This window comes from Euleptes europaea, chromosome 13 (genome assembly GCF_029931775.1).
Source record: "Euleptes europaea isolate rEulEur1 chromosome 13, rEulEur1.hap1, whole genome shotgun sequence".
NCBI classification, from domain to species: Eukaryota; Metazoa; Chordata; class Lepidosauria; order Squamata; family Sphaerodactylidae; genus Euleptes; species Euleptes europaea.
This window is the reverse complement of record NC_079324.1, coordinates 15,939,103-15,954,590: the sequence shown is the minus strand read 5'-3', so window position 1 is coordinate 15,954,590 and position 15,488 is coordinate 15,939,103. Positions and strand designations below refer to the sequence as shown.

Here is a 15,488-nt window from a genome sequence, read left to right as displayed (position 1 = left end):
ATTTTCAGCAGGTGGCGGCCTTAGGATTGCCCTGTGCCACTCACAGGGCAATCCTAAGCAGAGTTACTCCACTCTAGATCAGTGGGCTTAGACTGGAGTAACTTTTCTTAGGATTGCACTGTTAGTTACTTACGTGCTGCTATCAATACACACAACATATATCATATGTAATAGTATAGATTACATATTATATTATTGTGTGTGTTATGTGCCGTCAAGTTGCTTCCGACTCATGGTGACCCTATGAATCAAAGACCTCCAAAATCTCCTATCTTTGGCAGCCTTGCTCACATCTTGCAAATTGAGGGCCGAGGCTTCCTTTACAGAGTCAATCCATCTCTTGTTGGGTCTTACTCTTTTCCTGCTGCCCTTGTATTAGATTAGATTATTATAGTATGTTATTATATATAATAATATATTTATTATATTAAATAATTAATAATTATTAATCTGCTATATTATTGTAATAATATAATATTATATATGTAACACAACATAGAGCCCACCTGATAAATTTCTACAGTTATAACACAGTAGTACAGCAATCATCTGAAACCCCCCCCCCAATAATTATTTTGATAATCAACACAACGACCCCAGCCTCTCTCCCCTCTGTGGGTGTTTCCTACACACCCTTCCCTGCCAAGCTGATTGCACAATGATCTCTGTAAAGCAGCACAATCCACATGGAACTGGATCGTCTTCACATCAATTTAGACAGGGATGGATTCCGGCAGCACCACCATGCTTTTGGCAAGATATTCCTAATTGCATTTGTGCAAGGGAGGAGAACAGCTTATTGCATCAAGCCGGAAGTGGGAACCGCTTCGCTCTCTGTCTGTAAGTAAACACCCCAGTGGGAGCTCTGACACGCAAGTAGTTCCTGTGTGGCTTTTTCGGAAAGCATTTTGACAGGGGTGTAGCAAAGACTGGCAGATCTGTCAGCAAAGTTTAACAGCCTGCTTTTGGATATATTGGCATTGCCAAAAAGAAAAAGCTGTGCATTTTAAGAGCATTTCATTTTGGTTACTTTTCTCAGACCTCATTACAAACTATAGCAAGGTTATTCACACAACAGTCACGGTTTTTTCCCTTTTTTCTTTTTTTTTTAAAGCTGAGGAATTTATGCCTTTGGCACACATACCAAGCATAAGGCCCACGTAATTATCCTAACAATAGCCAGTCAGTGTGTAGAATCGGTAAGGGAGTGTGAATTGCTCCTCAGGAATAATCACATGGGGCAGGGAGGGAAATACAATTATGGCCCCCCATAATTGAGCAGGGATGCCAAGAGCCACAATTCTGCCCTCCTATTACCCATCCACCCACCCCCGCAAATCTTGGTTTCCTCATTCACTTGCATGTTCAGGCTGAAAAAGCAAAGCCTTTAAAGAAAAGCAGATGAGAGAGAATAAGAGTTGGTTTTTATATGCTGACTTTCTCTACCACTTAAGGAAGAAACAAACCGACTTATGATCTTCCCTTCCCCTCCCCACAACAGGCACCCTGTGAGGTAGGTGGGGCTGAGAGAGCTCTAAGAGAGCTGTGACTAGCCCAAGGTCACCCAGCTGGCTTCATATGGAGAAGTGGGGAAACAAACCCGGTTCTCCAGTCAGAGTCCACCGCTCTCAAGAAGCCATGAAGAATATCCCCCCCCACACACACACATCTTAAATGGAAATAGTAGTTGCATGTGATCAATTTTGGATCAGTGATACGGTGGGCGGGGGGGAGTAGACCTAACTTTTCTCGATCCTTCCTTACGCAATATCTCCAATTGAAACAGACTGTCCCCTGGCTTTAATTAGCCTAGGAGAAAGAAGGGGGGAAACAGAGAAAAATATGGTTCCTATGAGCATGTACAGAGTGCTCATCCTTGAGTAACCACCTCCAATATTTGTATTTTCTGAGTTTGGGGGCAGAGCATCCCGGGAAGAAACACAGTTCAACCCCACTGCCTTTTTGGGGAGGGAGGGAATTCAGTTGGACTTTGCAGACTTTATCCAGGAGGTACCCATCTATTTAATTCATGTTTGGTTTGGCCTGAACTCCTCAAACCGCACAGGCCTGCTTGGAGGTGCATATTTTTAAAGCAGGGACTTAAAATAAACTCACAGCAAACCACAGATTGTGTCAGTGGTTGTTGCAACCCCCCTTCTGTCAGCGCAGTAGCACCTTATACAATGGAACGGCTTTTCCCATTTGTGGTGGCCTGATTTTTTCCAGTTCCCCCCACCTGCTGCAAACCTCCTCACTTCTTCACCACACTGTCCCTTTGGGTCCACCCACTCAATTGAACATGGTGTGGGAGGCTGCAGTGAAGAGAAAGCTGCCTTCCTCTAGAACAACTCTGCTCATGCTCCTTAGTATCCATGCCCAGAAGTTTATGAACGATTCCTCTTCCTTGGTTCAGAGTATATATTAACAGTTTGTTTTCTGGATTCATATTGCACACAGTTTTACTGTATGTCAATGGGACACACAAGATCTGAAATCAGGATTTCCTTTTTTTAACTGAAAGCAACCATGGGGGGTTGAATCAGGCTGGGGAAGATGTGCTGAAGGAGAACCATTTAATTGTACCTCTCCATTTTTCCAGTCTAAAGGCAAGCACCTGTATGCACGTCTCTTTGAACATTTTTTTACGGGTAGGACAAGAAATCCTAAACAGAAATCTGTCACATCCACTTAAGCCTTCAATGAAGCTTCTCGGCCAGGCCGTAGCTCACTGGCACTGCGTAGACTTGGCATGTCTAAGCTCTCCCTCCCATCCCAAAGGTCCAACATTTCTGGTTTATTCATTTTGTTAGACTTCTAGCCCTCCCTCCCCAGCACATGCCGGGCTCAGGGTGGCTCACAGAATAGAAATATATAATAAAGAATCATAGACTTATAAAACCAAATAATTTAAACAGTCCTATAAAAAAAATATAATGATAAATCAGCTATTCCCAATGGTGCTTGGCCTGTGATATAAGGCCTGCAGGTAGGTCACATAAAAACGTAAGAAAGGTCATGATCAGACCAAGGTCCATCAAGTCCACAGAGTGGCCAACCTGGTGCCTCTAGGAAGCCCACAAACAAGATGACTGCAACAGCATTGTCCTGCCTGTGTTCCACAGCACCTAATGTAATAGGCATGCTCCTCTGATCCAGGAGAGAATAGGTATGCATCATGACTGGTCTCCATTTTGACTAGTAGCCATGAATAGCCCTCTCCTCCCTGAACATGTCCACTCCCCCCTGAAAGCCTTCCAAGTGGGAAGCCATCACCACATACTGGGGCAGGGAGTTCCACAATTTAACTATGCATAGAATGCACAGCCTGCAGATGAAGTGGAAGCTTTCCAGGCAGGGTGGAGTGGGATAGGAAGGCCAGCATTAATAAAGAAACCGTAGGTTCAAAGGGCTTCTGGCACAAGAGTTAGAAAGGTCCGCTAAGATTTTACAGAGCTGCAGGCTAGATAATCTTAGTATGATAAAGGATGCCACCACATTTGGTGCACAGGCCGTATCCATTGGAGAGCTCAAGTTTATGCCATGATGTCTCCCCACTTAGGGCGAAACTGCCATTGTCTTTGTTTCCCTCCCTACCCTACAAATGAAATTTGATAGGAAGATTATTATTGAAACTGACACCCGGGTTTGTCAGTTGCACAAAAATGGCATCTATTGATTCAGTACTGTAAAAACAGATGAGAGAAAACCAAACCACTGAGGAACATCGGAAATATAAAAGGGCTACAAGAAAAGATGCCCAACGGTAACATACAAAAACAAAAAGCAAAGGGCCAGTTTATGCATCCCTGCTTATAATTCACTGAAGAGAGTATCTGATGATATGCAGAATCATGTTGCTGGCTTACAACGAATCAACTGCAGGATCAGATTAAAAACCAAACACGCAAAAGCCTAAAGGGTTATGATGAGTTGCCCCATTTCTACCCCAGCCATCCTGTAAGGGGCATGAGGCGGCTTGCATAGGATCTCCTCCCACAACTCTGCAAAGAAGGCAAGGCAACAACCGGCCACTTGGCTAAGGCTGCTTGCTCTCCGGGCTTCCTGTCCAAGTGGGAATCTGAACTCAAATCTCACTGGATCCAGTTCGGCACCTTATCGACGGCAAGAAGCTGCCAATTCCAGTTTGTGCTGGACTGCATGAAACAGCCCTAAAGCTCGTTTTCTTCCTGGGAGCCCACAGAGTGACCCTAAGGAGAGCCACTCCAGTCTAAGCCCGTTCATTTCAATGGGCTTAGACTGGAGTAACTCTGCATAGGGTTGTGCTGCTAATCTCCTCTCCCACTAAAGCTCAGTGCTTTCACTGATTCAACCCCCGGCAGCCGGCCAACGCTCTGGCGCAGATGACATCGCTCTGCTTCTGAAGTTACACAGACCTGGGCCTGGACAGAATAAAGGACGGCCTGGGAACTTCATCCAGGCAGCTCTAAGCTCCTTGGAAGAAGGGTCAGTGCACCAGGGAGTACAAGAAATACACACAAAGGCAGGGGTACGCTGAACGCTGCAAGTCAAGAGCACAGGGGAGTGGGAGAGTCAAATTTAAGAGCTATACCTGTATTTTATATACTTCTGTATTTAAAAAAACAGCATTCCAAGATAGTGTAGTGGTTAGAGTGCTGGACTCGAACCTGGGAGACTCCAGGTTCAAATCCCCACACTACCATGGAAATTTACTAGATGGTCTTGGCCCTTTGTCAACCTAACTTATCTCACGAGGTTGTTATGAGAATAAAATGGAGGAGAATTATCTAAGCGGCTGGTATCTGACCAAGGCAGCTTTGACTCTCAACAGCTAATATCCCCAAAATCTTGCTGGTCCCTAAGGGTGCGACTGCATTCGAATCTAGGTATTCTACTGCAGTCCAACACAGCGACCCTCTGAAACTGAGTTGCTTTAGGTCCCTATGGGGGAGAAAGGCGGGGTATAAATGAAGCAAATAAAGAAACCATGTTTCATAAGAGAGCGAAAGATACCACTTTTGCATTTTTCTAGCCTAGGTGGCCTCTCCCCTTAAAGCCAGAACTATGTTAATCAGAGGTGAGGAAATAAACTCTGCACATGCTTAGATACCACCCTGTCCCACCATTCACAGAGTTCCAGACATCGCAAAGGAGGCTGAGGCTTGGCGGCTTCTCCAGTGCCGAAAGCCCCTTTCTCCTTCTCACCAAAACCCCATTCCCCTCCGGACTGAAGCTATCGCTTGTTCTCCAACTACTGGTGAAAACTTTGCTGGAGAGATGCGCTCAGTTCTATAAGCTGACTCCGAAGAAAGTCCCAACGTGTTCACTGGGGTTGACTCCCAGGTAGGTAAGCGTGCGCAGGATTGCAACCAACCTCAGCTGCTGCGAGTGCACCAGATTTTAAAGCCATGGCAATCAAAATAATAGAGCCTCCCCCCACACACATACACACAATTAGCATTTGCAAAGAGATTCCAGAGCTAAGCGGTCTCGCTCCCTCCTCCATCCCCCCAAGACTTTATCAATAGAAAAGATCAAGAGACCAGTAGTACCTTAAAGACTTAATAACATTTCTGGCACGGTACGAGGTAAACTTGGGCTCCAACAACACCGCGCTCCCTCCTCTTCCTCTCTCGACCCCCCCCCCCAAGTCTTTTTAAGTAGAAAAGAGCAAGAAAAGATGTAGCTCATACCCTGCCAGAAAATTTGTTAGTCTTTAAGGTGCTACAGGACTCTTGCTTTTTTTTTTTTTACTGCTACCTTAAAGACTAACACTTTTCTACTGCTAACTTAAACACAATTGTAGAATTGTGCCCTGCCGGAAAGGTTATTCCCAGTGGGTCGCCGTGTGAGTCTGTCTGCAGTAGCAAAAAAGAGCAAGAGCCCAGTAGCACCTTCAAGACTAACAAAAATATTTTCTGGCAGGGTAGGGGCTTTCGTGAGCCACAGCGGTGGCTACGGGACTCTTGCTCTTTTCTACTGCCAGAAAGGTTGTTCGTCTTTAAGGTGCTATTGGACTCTTGCTCTTTTTTTTTTTTTTTTACTGCTGCCTTCAAGACTAACACAACTGTAGAAGTCAAAAAGGGCCAGAGTCCAGTAGCACCTTAAAGACTAACAAAAATACTTTCTGGTAGGGTGCGAGCTTTCGGGAGCCACAGCTCCCTTCTTCAGATACAACTGTAGAAAAGCGTTAAGTCCTTAAGGTCCCGTTAGTCTCGAAGGCAGCGGGGGGAAAGAGCAAGAGCCCAGCGGCACCTTAACACCAGCAACGTTTGGGGCAGGGGCGCGAGCCACAGCAGCGGCTAGGGACAGACCCCCCCCCTCCCCTTGTCCCGGGGAAAGGACGAAGGCGCCCACCCGCAAGCGGTGGGAGGGGGCGGCGTGGGGCTGCGACTCTCCCGCGGGGCCGAGGGGAGGCGGGGGGCCCGGCCGCTCCTTACCGCCGTCGAGCCCGAGGAAGTGGCGATGTAGACCTTGATGACCATCGTGGCGGCGGCGGCGGGGTGGCCCGAGCGAGCGAAGGCGGCAGGGAAGGATGCAGGGAGGGAAGGAGGGAGGGAGGGCGGCGAGCGCGCCCAGGCGAGGCAGGCAGCCCGCCCGCCCGCCTGCCTCCCCGACGCCCCGCCTCCTTCGACGGCCGGGCAGAGGCGGCGCTCGCTCGCTCGCTCGCCGGCTCCCCAGCGCGGAGGAAGCGCGGCCAGGGGCCAGGGGCAGCCGCCCTCCTGCGATCCCGTCCCCAGCCATGGGCCGCGCCGGCTGCGCTGCTGGGGGGCTGCAGGCAGGCGGGGGGGGGAGGGGGAGGAAAAGCCCCTTTGTGCTGCTGGGGGGGCTGCAAGCAGGGGGGAGGGGAGGAAAAGCCCCTTTGTGCTGCTGGGGGGGCTGCAAGCAGGGGGGAGGGGAGGAAAAGCCCCTTTGTGCTGCTAGGGGGCTGCAGGCAGGCAGGCAGGGGGGAGGGGGAGGAAAAGCCCCTTTGTGCTGCTGGGGGGCTGCAGGCAGGGGGGGAGGGGGAGGAAAAGCTCCTTTGTGCTGCTGGGGGGGCTGCAAGCAGGGGGGAGGGGAGGAAAAGCCCCTTTGTGCTGCTGGGGGGCTGCAGGCAGGCGGGGGGGGAGGGGGAGGAAAAGCCCCTTTGTGCTGCTGGGGGGGCTGCAAGCAGGGGGGAGGGGAGGAAAAGCCCCTTTGTGCTGCTGGGGGGCTGCAGGCAGGCGGGGGGGGAGGGGGAGGAAAAGCCCCTTTGTGCTGCTGGGGGGGCTGCAAGCAGGGGGGAGGGGAGGAAAAGCCCCTTTGTGCTGCTGGGGGGCTGCAGGCAGGGGGGAGGGGGAGGAAAAGCCCCTTTGTGCTGCTGGGGGGGCTGCAAGCAGGGGGGAGGGGAGGAAAAGCCCCTTTGTGCTGCTGGGGGGGCTGCAAGCAGGGGGGAGGGGAGGAAAAGCCCCTTTGTGCTGCTGGGGGGGCTGCAAGCAGGGGGGAGGGGAGGAAAAGCCCCTTTGTGCTGCTGGGGGGGCTGCAAGCAGGGGGGAGGGGAGGAAAAGCCCCTTTGTGCTGCTAGGGGGCTGCAGGCAGGCAGGCAGGGGGGAGGGGAGGAAAAGCCCCTTTGTGCTGCTGGGGGGCTGCAGGCAGGGGGGGAGGGGGAGGAAAAGCTCCTTTGTGCTGCTGGGGGGCTGCAAGCAGGGGGGAGGGGAGGAAAAGCCCCTTTGTGCTGCTGGGGGGGCTGCAAGCAGGGGGGAGGGGAGGAAAAGCCCCTTTGTGCTGCTAGGGGGCTGCAGGCAGGCAGGCAGGGGGGAGGGGGAGGAAAAGCCCCTTTGTGCTGCTGGGGGGCTGCAGGCAGGGGGGAGGGAGGAAAAGCCCCTTTGTGCTGCTGGGGGGCTGCAGGCAGGGGGGGAGGGGGAGGAAAAGCTCCTTTGTGCTGCTGGGGGGCTGCAAGCAGGGGGGAGGGGAGGAAAAGCCCCTTTGTGCTGCTGGGGGGGCTGCAAGCAGGGGGGAGGGGAGGAAAAGCCCCTTTGTGCTGCTGGGGGGGCTGCAAGCAGGGGGGAGGGGAGGAAAAGCCCCTTTGTGCTGCTAGGGGGCTGCAGGCAGGCAGGCAGGGGGGAGGGGGAGGAAAAGCCCCTTTGTGCTGCTGGGGGGCTGCAGGCAGGGGGGAGGGAGGAAAAGCCCCTTTGTGCTGCTGGGGGGCTGCAGGCAGGGGGGGAGGGGGAGGAAAAGCTCCTTTGTGCTGCTGGGGGGCTGCAAGCAGGGGGAAGGGGAGGAAAAGCCCCTTTGTGCTGCTGGGGGGGCTGCAAGCAGGGGGGAGGGGAGGAAAAGCCCCTTTGTGCTGCTAGGGGGCTGCAGGCAGGCAGGGGGGAGAGGGAGGAGGAGGAGGAGGGAAAAAAAGCCCCTTTGTGCTGCTGGGGGGTGGCAGGCAGGCAGGGAGGAGGAGGAGGAGGAGGAAGAAAAGCCCCTTTGTGCTGCTGGGGGGCTTCAGGCAGGCAGGGGGGAGGAGGAGGAAGAAAAGCCCCTTTATGCTGCTGGGGGGCTCCAGGCAGGCAGGCATGGGGGAGGAGGAGGAGGAAGAAAAGCCCCTTTATGCTGCTGGGGGGCTCCAGGCAGGCAGGCATGGGGGAGGAGGAGGAGGAAGAAAAGCCCCTTTATGCTGCTGGGAGGCTGCAGGCAGGCATGGGGGAGGAGGAGGAGGAGTGAAGTGCCTATAAACTTCATTTATGGGAAAACATATATTCTTTCACATGTATGTACCCTCATAGCTTTATGAGGTGCTATGCTCAAGTATAAGAGCATAGCATCAGGCACATATACATTCTGCACACATATGTAAAGGCAATGCCCCATGTATAAGGGGCAAGAGAACTAATCTTTGGTTCATATTCACTAGTGTGTGAATTTGAATTAGCATAAGCTGGCAGCCATTGCTATGTGGTGTCAGTGATCTCATCCTGCAGGCCTGGTACAACCAGGCTCCTTCACAAGGCCTAAGACCAAGTGATTTAAGACACCAGAAGTGTCAGAAAGGAATGTTAAGTTTCGGTTCTTCATGTAGCCACCTAAATCCCCGCCTCAAACCACACTGATAGGCCTATGCTAATCCAAAGGTGTCCATCATTGGGTCTTTGTGTATCTATGCTCTATATTACATATATTGTAACACCCCTGACCAGAGGTTATAAATGTTGCTGCAATCCTTTGTTCTGGTGTGTGAATTGGCCTGCACTTTGGGGCAATTACACCCGACTGCTTATTTTGTCCACAATAAACAGATTGTTTAATCTTTCAACCTCCTACTGTGTGGTCGTTATTGGGAATTAATACAATAACACAGGCACTTCAGGAGGAGGAGGAGGAAGGGAAAAAAATATACTGCAGACTTGGCCAACCTGAGAAATCAGCAGTGGCTGAACATAGACTGACCCAAACAGGACACAGGGTCTTATTCCAAGACGCTGAAAGACTGGACAATTCTGCCAACTATTTTGTCAGATTACACAAAGAAGCCATTGAAATTCATAAACATCAGCACAACTTTAACAGAAAAGAAGAGCGTTTAAGAATGAATAAGGCTTGGCTTCCTGTCCTGAAAACCTCCAGACTAACAAAGACTACAGTCTACAATAGCCATGCAGATTAGCTTTGGATTTCACACATTAACAGATCACTTCAGGATACAATGGTTCCATATTAACATACCACACCCTTATTAGCACATTATCTTGATTCTTACAGGACAATGATTAGCACATTACCTTTGATACTTTTTGCAGGACAGTGATTCAGCTCAAACCCAACCCCTTTCTGACTATATATTACTCTTCCTACACACTTGACACTGAAGGGCAGTGTCCTTCAGTGTTACTCCTGTGAAGATGCCGGCCACAGCTGCTGGCGAAACGTCAGCAAAGAAAATACCAAGACCACGGTCACACAGCCTGGATAATCTACAAGAACCAAAAAGCCCCTTTGTTCAGGGCTGGTTGGTGGCCCCTTCTCCTACCCCACCAGGCGGAGCAGAGCGATCCGCTGCCTCTTGGGGCAGCCCCGCCAAAGCGGGTGTGCTTACCGCGGGCTTACTCCTTTGTGTGTGTGAGAGTCCCCAACCTAGCTGGGCAAACTTCGCCAAATCAATTGCTCAGACTTGGATGCAGAAACAAAAGATTTATTGAAGGCTTCAGATAGAGAAGACAGGCTCATGGATTCAAAGTTGCGAGTGACTAGCTTATCGGGGTTACAGTATTTATCTACTACAGGGCACGAAGGTTCACACGCATGGGAGGCATGGGAGGTACAAGGCAAACCGGTGCAGCATAAAACATCAAACAGTCCTAGAGAGACAGTGAGGGCTATCTGCATTTCAAGGCCGGACTCAGCCCGAGGGAGTGAAGGCAGAAAGCACAGCAGGGGAGGAGAGGTGGCACCTGGGCAAGAAGGACGAGGTGGGGGACTCAGGAAGATACACAGAGGTGCGAACTGCTTGTACGAGTTCAAAGGGGTAGAGATAGAAACAGATAAGAGCCAAAACCAGATGGCCCTCACATTCTGCCCCCCTTAAGGCCCCCCTCCCGCGGGTTCGGGAGGTCGAGGCTTCTCGGGATAAGCGCAATGGAATTCATGTACGAGCCGGGGGGCGGCCATATGGGGGGCTGCAACCCATTCATCGTGCGCGGCGCCTAGATGTTTCCACCGTACAAAGTAAAACAGCTTTCCCTTTTTCCACTTGGAATCCTAGACCTTGGATACTTCCATGTGGGTATCCCCTCCCACAACAGTGGGCACTTCTGGCTTGGAAGGGGGGTGGAACTGGGGAGCGGAGACGAACGGTTTGAGCAGACTGATGTGAAAAACGGGGTGTACCCCGCGAAGAGTTTTGGGAAGATCCAGCTCCGCAGTTACCTCGTTAATCACCCGGGTAATGGGGAAGGGGCCCACATAACGGTCACTGAGTTTTTTACAGGGTCGGAGGGAACGCAGATTTTTCGTGGAAAGATAAACCTGTTCTCCCACCCGGAGTTCCCATCCCTGTGAACGGTGTTTGTCAGCCTGTTCCTTGTATTTCCGCTTGGCCCGTTCAAGGTTCTTCTGTAGCCAGGGCCAAGTGGAACTGACCGCCTGTACCCATTCCTGCATCTCGGGCACTGCCTCGAGTTCGGGGGAGACGGGGGCGGCACCGAAAGGGCCGAAATCGGTTCCGTATACTACACGGAAAGGACTAAACCCCGTGGAGGAGTGGGGGGCGTTGTTGTATGCGTATTCGGCGAAGGGTAACAGGTCCACCCAGTCGTCCTGATGGTAGTTGACATAACATCGGAGGTAGCACTCGACCACGGCATTCACCCGTTTGGTTTGGCCATCAGTTTGCGGGTGGTAGGCAGACGAGAGACCCTGTTCCCCCACCCCCATAAGCTTCAGGAAGGCCCGCCAGAATTTGGCAACGAACTGGGCCCCTCTGTCGGAGAGGACCTTCCTAGGGATCGAGTGAAGCCTGAGGACATGGGTGACAAACATTTTGGCCAACCCCTGCGCCGACGGGAGTCCAGCGCAGGGGACAAAGTGGACCTGCTTGGAGAAGAGGTCTGTAACAACCCACAGTACGGTTTTGCCCCTGCTGGGGGGTAGATCGGTGACAAAATCCATGGCGATCACTTCCCATGGCCGGGTGGGGATCTCCAGGGGTTTCAGAAGCCCTGGGGTTTTGCCCCCCCTGTTTTTGGCAGTGGCGCATGTGGGACAACTGCGAACGTACAATTCTACATCCCCTCTCATGCCCGGCCACCAGAACTGCCGCCGTACCAAATGCAACGTCTTGACAAACCCAAAGTGACCGGCCAGCTTGGCTCCGTGGACCAGTCCCAAAACCTCCCTGCGAAGAGAGGCTGGGACATAGAGTTTCCCTTCCTGCACCCACCAGGACTCTTGCTGTTCCATACCGGAAGGGAGCGTCTGCTGCTCCGCTTCCTGTAGGGACGCTTCCCGGAGGCGTTGCTGGAAAGCCTCCGGGATTCCCTTGAGCGAGGGACCACTGGGGTGGCGGGTTTGAGACCGGGTGGAGACCGCCAAACCCGGGATCTCTCCCCTTTGCTCAGGAGTGAATAGAGAGTCCACAGGACGGTCAAAATCGTTGCGGTACTGGGGCAGTCGGGATAGAGCATCTGCTAGGGCGTTTTCCTTGCCGGGTACGTGTTTGAGGGTGAACCGGAATTTGGCAAAGAATTGGGCCCAACGTATTTGCTTGGCGTTGAGTTTTCTAGCCCCTTTGAGAGCCTCCAGATTCTTGTGATCAGTACACACTTCAAACGGGAATTCTGCCCCCTCTAGAAAATGCCTCCACACAGTGAGGGCGTGCTTAACTGCCGCGGCTTCTTTCTCCCAGATGGCCCAGTTGATTTCGGACTGGGTAAACTTCTTGGAGAAATAGGCGCATGGCTTTAAAGCACCACCTTCGTCCCGCTGCAGGAGGGCCCCTCCCATAGCTACATCGGATGCGTCCACCTGGACCACAAACGGTTTGGTGCAGTCCGGGTGGGCCAGGACCGGTTCGGACGAGAAGAGTAGCTTCAAGTCCTCAAAAGCCTGTTGGCAGGGAGGGGACCACTGCAGTCGGGCCGAAGGCAAGGCGGCATTGGCACCCTTTCCCTTAGTGCGCAGAAGGGAAGTGAGAGGAAGAGCCACTTGCGCAAAGTTGGGAATGAAATTGCGGTAGAAGTTGGCGAACCCCAGGAACTGCTGCAGTTGCTTGCGCGTAGTAGGGGGTTCCCAATCTCGCACAGCCTGAACCTTTCCGGGGTCCATTTCCAACCCCTGGTGGGAGATTACATAGCCTAGAAAGGTAATGGAAGGCTGGTGGAATTCACACTTAGACACTTTGGCATATAACTTGTGGTCCCGTAACCGCTGGAGGACCTCCCGCACCAGCCGGACATGCTCTTCCATGGTTTCAGAATAAATGAGTATATCGTCCAAAAATACCACCACCCCCCGAAACAACAAATCATGTAACACTTCATTGATTAACTGCATGAACACACTCGGAGCCCCAGAAAGTCCGAACGGCATGACTAAGTACTCAAACATGCCAAAACAGCTCGAAAAAGCCGTTTTTGGTTCGTCCCCCTCTTTTATGCGGATGCGGTGATAGGCTTCCACTAAATCCAGTTTGGTGAAAATCCGGCCCTCCTTCAATTGTGCTAGCAGGTCTGGAATGAGAGGGAGGGGGTAAGCGTTAGACTGCGTGACAGCGTTGAGCCTCCGAAAGTCAATACACAGTCTTAAGTCTCCCGTTTTCTTTTTGACAAAAAAGGCGGGGGCGGAGTACGGAGCTTTGGAGGGGCGGATGAAGCCCCTCGCCAAGTTAGTGTCCAAATAGTCCCGCAACACTGCCTTTTCACTGGGACTCATGGGGTACACCTTTCCCTTGGATAACTTGCCGTCTCCAACTATTTCAATCGCACAGTCGGTCTCCCGGTGCGGTGGCAGTTCGTCACACTCCCGCACATCAAACACATCCGAATATTGGGAGTATTCCGAGGGTAGGTTGGGGATATTGGAAACGGGTCCTGGGGAACCCACTAGGGCGGCCGCCGGGGTCCCGGTCATGCGGTCCCTGTCATGCATGGCGCAGGGATCCTCTGGGAAGGTAAGGGTCCGCTTGACCCAATCAATGGAAGGGTTGTGGCCCCGTAGCCAGTTCATTCCCAGCACTACAGGGGCAACTATGGGGGCAATGGTAAAGTACAGCTGTTCCCAATGCTCCCCTACAGTCATGACTATCGCGGTAGTCCGGTGAGTGACAGGCCCCTTTTTAAAGTCACTCCCGTCCATCTGGGAGAAGCGGAGGGGACCCGGGAGGCGCTTGCGGCGGACTTGCAATTTCCGGGCCGCCTCCTCACTAATCAACGTGCGGGCGCACCCCGAGTCCACGAGCGCGGGGAATTCTAAAACTGGGCCCCCCGTGGGTAGTGAGAGGTGAACCCGAATATAAACATTATCTTCCTGGGCGCTTACCATCGGTGGAGCTCCTTGCACAAGGGACGGTGCGGTCTGCTGAGGAGCCCCCCTTACAGCAGACCGACGGCGTTTTTTGCCGGCACATCCCACTCTTCCTCCTCGCTGGACGAGGGGGACGAGGTGTTTGTAATCCGTGACTCGGCAGAGTCAGAGGTTGCACTGGCAATCCGGGGTCCCGATGGACCGGTCGAACTGGCGATCCCATCCAGGGCGTGCGCGTGTAGTGCCGAGGGGGTGCTCCGTCGTCCTGGAGCGTTGCGTCGGCGTCGCGGCTGACCCTCTGCGGGGGCTTTCTCTGGTTCGCTCGGGACGGGGCGAATGGAAGCCGGGCGTCCGGAGCGGGATGGGCATTGGGAGGCGAAGTGACCCTTTCCTCCACAGACCAGGCACACCCCTGCCTCGAAGCGCTTGCGGCGCTCCGCTGGCGTGGGGCCGCCCCCGCCTGGGGTGCGAGGGTCCCGGATCCCACTTGCCTTGTCTCCTCTTGGTTTGAAGTCGCGGCCGGAACGTTGCTTGGACAGGTTCAGGAGCTGCTTCCGATTTTCGATATCGGCAGCGTGGCGCACCCAACCCTCAACGTCAGGGGGGTTGCCTTGCATAAAGGCCCAATGCTGCAGGTCCGGGTTTAGGCCCTCCCTGAACAACTGCACCCGGGTAGCCTCACTCCAGTCCAGAATCCGACTCGACAGGGACTGGAACTCGCTCGCATACTGGGCCACTGACTTGGCCCCTTGGCGTAGTTGTATCAGAGCGGCTTTGGCCCGCTCCCCCAGGTTCGGGTCCTCGAACCGGTTACGGAGTGCGATCATAAAGTCATCCAAACTCCGTAGCACAGGGGAGCGGAGCTCGTACTGTAACACCATCCACGCGGCCGCTTCGCCTTGCAGGAGGGAGGCCACATACTGGACCTGAGACTCCTCGGAGGTAAAGGTCCTGCCCTGCTCCCGCATGAAAATGTCCACTTGGACCATGAAAAAGGTCAACTGGTCCCCCGACCCATCATACGTGATTTTCAAGTCCCGGCGGGCCGGGGTGCTGGGAGGAGGCGCAGGGGGAGCCGCCGGTGTCCCACCCGGAGGGTTACCCGGCGGGGGCTGTACCTTCAGCGCGTCCATGGCAGCAGCCATCTCCTCCATCACAAGCTGCATGGCATCTATGCGCTCCACCATCGCTTGGCGTTCCTCCTGCCACTGTCTCCGCTCCTCATCCATCAGAGCGTCCCGACGAGCGGGGTCGTCCTCGAACCCCGTACCAGTTAAGGCCAAGCGGCGGTGCTTTGCCTCAGTCCGGGAAAGCGACCAACCTTTCGGCGAATCCAGCCAAGTGTTAAAGGTGGTCTTGGGACGCGTGCCCGGACCCGGTCCCGGGTGGGGCATGCCTGGCACCTTCTGGTCCGGTTTGTCCTTCGGGGCCGGCTTGTCCGGTGCACCGCTTCCATCCGGCGAGGCCGGAGGGGTAGTTTTTTCCTCGTCGGCTGACATAGCTGTCCCGTAGGGTACAGGTGCAGAACGAAGAGGAAATGACTCGCA

The 15,488-nt window shown here is 53.3% G+C and overlaps 1 protein-coding gene across 1 annotated transcript in view; it reads right to left on the bottom strand.

Annotated features, from left to right (window-relative positions):
- SH3BGRL (SH3 domain binding glutamate rich protein like) overlaps positions 1-15,488 on the bottom strand; it is a 67,532-nt gene that overhangs the window by 32,632 nt on the left and 19,412 nt on the right. The window contains exon 2 of the mRNA XM_056858968.1: positions 6,420-6,751. Coding sequence (XP_056714946.1) covers positions 6,420-6,751 — 332 coding nt within the window. The remainder of the gene's footprint in view (positions 1-6,419; positions 6,752-15,488) is intronic.